At 42.7% G+C, this 2,468-nt stretch overlaps 3 pseudogenes across 3 annotated transcripts in view; all 3 read right to left on the reverse strand.

The window, feature by feature from the left end:
* TEOVI_000124100:pseudogene overlaps positions 1-102 on the reverse strand; it is a 901-nt pseudogene extending 799 nt beyond the window's left edge. Inside the window, exon 1 of the mRNA in view lies at positions 1-102. This exon is cut by the window's left edge and continues 9 nt beyond it. Within this exon, the coding sequence occupies positions 1-102 (102 nt within the window).
* A 132-nt stretch (positions 103-234) lies between these two features.
* TEOVI_000124200:pseudogene lies at positions 235-1,254 on the reverse strand (annotated as a pseudogene). Its single transcript has one exon. A coding segment is annotated over exon 1 (1,020 nt).
* A 402-nt stretch (positions 1,255-1,656) lies between these two features.
* TEOVI_000124300:pseudogene overlaps positions 1,657-2,468 on the reverse strand; it is a 936-nt pseudogene continuing 124 nt past the window's right edge. Inside the window, exon 1 of the mRNA in view lies at positions 1,657-2,468. This exon is cut by the window's right edge and continues 124 nt beyond it. Within this exon, the coding sequence occupies positions 1,657-2,468 (812 nt within the window).

Consider the following 2,468-nt stretch of genomic DNA (forward strand, 5'->3'; position numbering starts at 1 on the left):
CTGAAGAGTTGTGAGTGATTCGTCTTTGGGCATTTCTGGTGCCCCACCCTCTGCCAACACAAAAATAATTGCAGCAAACACTACTGTAACTGATCTTATCATCTTAACTCACTTCTATAAAAGATGAAGAAGAGTGTTTCCCCCCTTGGAAAAGGCATCACAAATACGTGAGCAGTATGAAACTGTCAATTGCAGAAATATTTTAGAAAATAACTCACTTTCCACCTATTTCCAAAATACTGCCAAGACGACAAGAAGCAGAGCCACTCCTGATAGATTTGGTTTCGTGCTCACACCATCAATTTCATTACTCTCATTATCATACCATGGAACATGCTTCATAGTTCCTAATGTTTCCGTAAGTTCTCTTGTCGTTTCCTTCCTTTTAAGGATACTTCCGACTTCTTCCTCAAGCTTGAGTAGCAAGCCGTCGAGTGCAGCTCGTTGAGCTGTGATGGAGGTGTTTCCTGCAGATATCTTTCTGACGCTGGTGTTCAGTGGATTGATTAGATTCTGAAATTCTTTTTTAACAGAGGTGAAGTTGGAAATTAACGCGTTTTCACTCGTATTAAACAGACCGCCTGAAAGCTCATAAATGAGTGATTTTTTTGTATTAAAGCCATTTTCGCTGCTTGTGATGTAACAACCGTAGCCCGCGTGGTCACCATGATCTCCAGAATTTCCCATAGTCAAACTAGGCTCCTTAGCAAGTGGATTTCTATACTCAGCAAGACCGCCTTCCGTGCGCTGTGGTGGTTGCAGTGTGCAGTCTGTGGGTACGCTGCCACGCTTGTCACCAGAGGGACAATTTCCCGTCGACCCACCATTCACCACAAGACAACAACTCCCGTGGCCAAACGCTGCATAGTGAAAAAACTCCACCATATCCTTCAGCCAGTACGCATACGAGTCAGATATATTCACAAGGTTCCACATTCGCATCCTCATGACCCATACTGAAGCATTCATGTTTGTAAGACTCCTTCTTAACTCTTGGATTGGACCCCCCATATCACTCAACAACTTTTCTATCATCGATAGGTTTTCTTCTTCTGGAATTAATCTTTTCAAAACGTCCACCAACATTTTCTTTTCCTCAGCACGTGCACTGTAGTGAGCTACAATTTTCTCGCCGTTGTCCACTGTTTTCTCCCCGACTAGCATATTCTGTGTCAAATTATTCCTTAGCTCCCACAACTCCTTTACCACACTGCAAATGGAATCTGCGTCACTTTGTGTCAGTGCCTTTCCCCTTTGATTGGCCTCAGATTTACCATAGATGGTAACCACAAAAATCATAATCCACTTTATTCTTCCTCTAATATTCATTACACCCCCTCCATCCTGCACCACGGAAGTGAAGAAAGAATGCATGATCCACAGTTTCAGGACGGGTGTTTTCCGGGACAAAGTACCGACTTGACAATAATTTTTCAAAGAGACATCAGCAGAAAACAATAAACACGTGTCACACCACCACTGTATATATGTGATTACGAGAAGCAATCGTATACGCATACGTGTGCGCACTGTTTGCATTTTTATTTTATGGTATCCACAAAAAAGTGTATGCAGTAAAAGAGTTAATAGTGCTAATAGTTGTGGCTGCGTCTGGTGTTGGGTGAGTAAAAACGGCATTTGTTCCCTTTTTCATTTTTAGGTTGTGGACGTGGCGATGTCACTGAAGAGGGATTGGAGTCTTGAAGAGAGGGCGTCAACTCTGGAAGCACATTCCGACAACTTGGAAGGCATGGTTTCAATTTCAGAGGTGAGGTAATCGATTTTTGTTAGGGGCATGACAAAGTCCTGGAGGAGCTTTGATAAGTGAACATGTTTTACCCAGCCATGTTGTGTCGCGGGGGCCTTGTCTTTCCCCAAGTTACTCCTTATTCCTCGGTGCTTAATTATGTGTCCATATGTTGTGGACGCTGCATCAACTCTATCAACCAGCTTGATTCCTCTGCTTCGCCGTTCCACAGACTTCTGCGACCCCAGATCGATGCGCCCATCGCTGCTAGTATTAAATTTTCCAATAATGTAAGAAATATTTTCCGCAACGAAGGGTTCCCAGCATGTGACACTTGACACATTACTTCCACAACATTTTCCCCCTTGTTTTTCTAAACGCACCGCCTCCAATCCAACTCTGTACATCTCCTCCATTGTGGCTGCATACCTGATGCCAGTGCTTAAAACATCCACTGTCTCCTTATCCAAATTAGAAACAGAAGCCTCATATTTATTCTGTAAGTAGCTCTCGGTTTCAACAATTCTCTCCATTTCATTTAGTATTTCCTTTATCTCATTGCTCTGTTCCTCTTTCACAAACTGATTTACGTATAAGAATAGTTCCTTCCACGCAGTGCACTTTTCTTCTAGAAAATACCTCTTTTTATATGCCTCTTCAACGTGCTTTCTGAACCTTACCAGCACATTCTCTGTCACATTGATCATCCAATTAAGCTTTT

This window comes from Trypanosoma equiperdum, assembly GCF_001457755.1.
Source record: "Trypanosoma equiperdum strain OVI genome assembly, contig: ctg_330, whole genome shotgun sequence".
Lineage (NCBI taxonomy): Eukaryota > Euglenozoa > Kinetoplastea > Trypanosomatida > Trypanosomatidae > Trypanosoma > Trypanosoma equiperdum.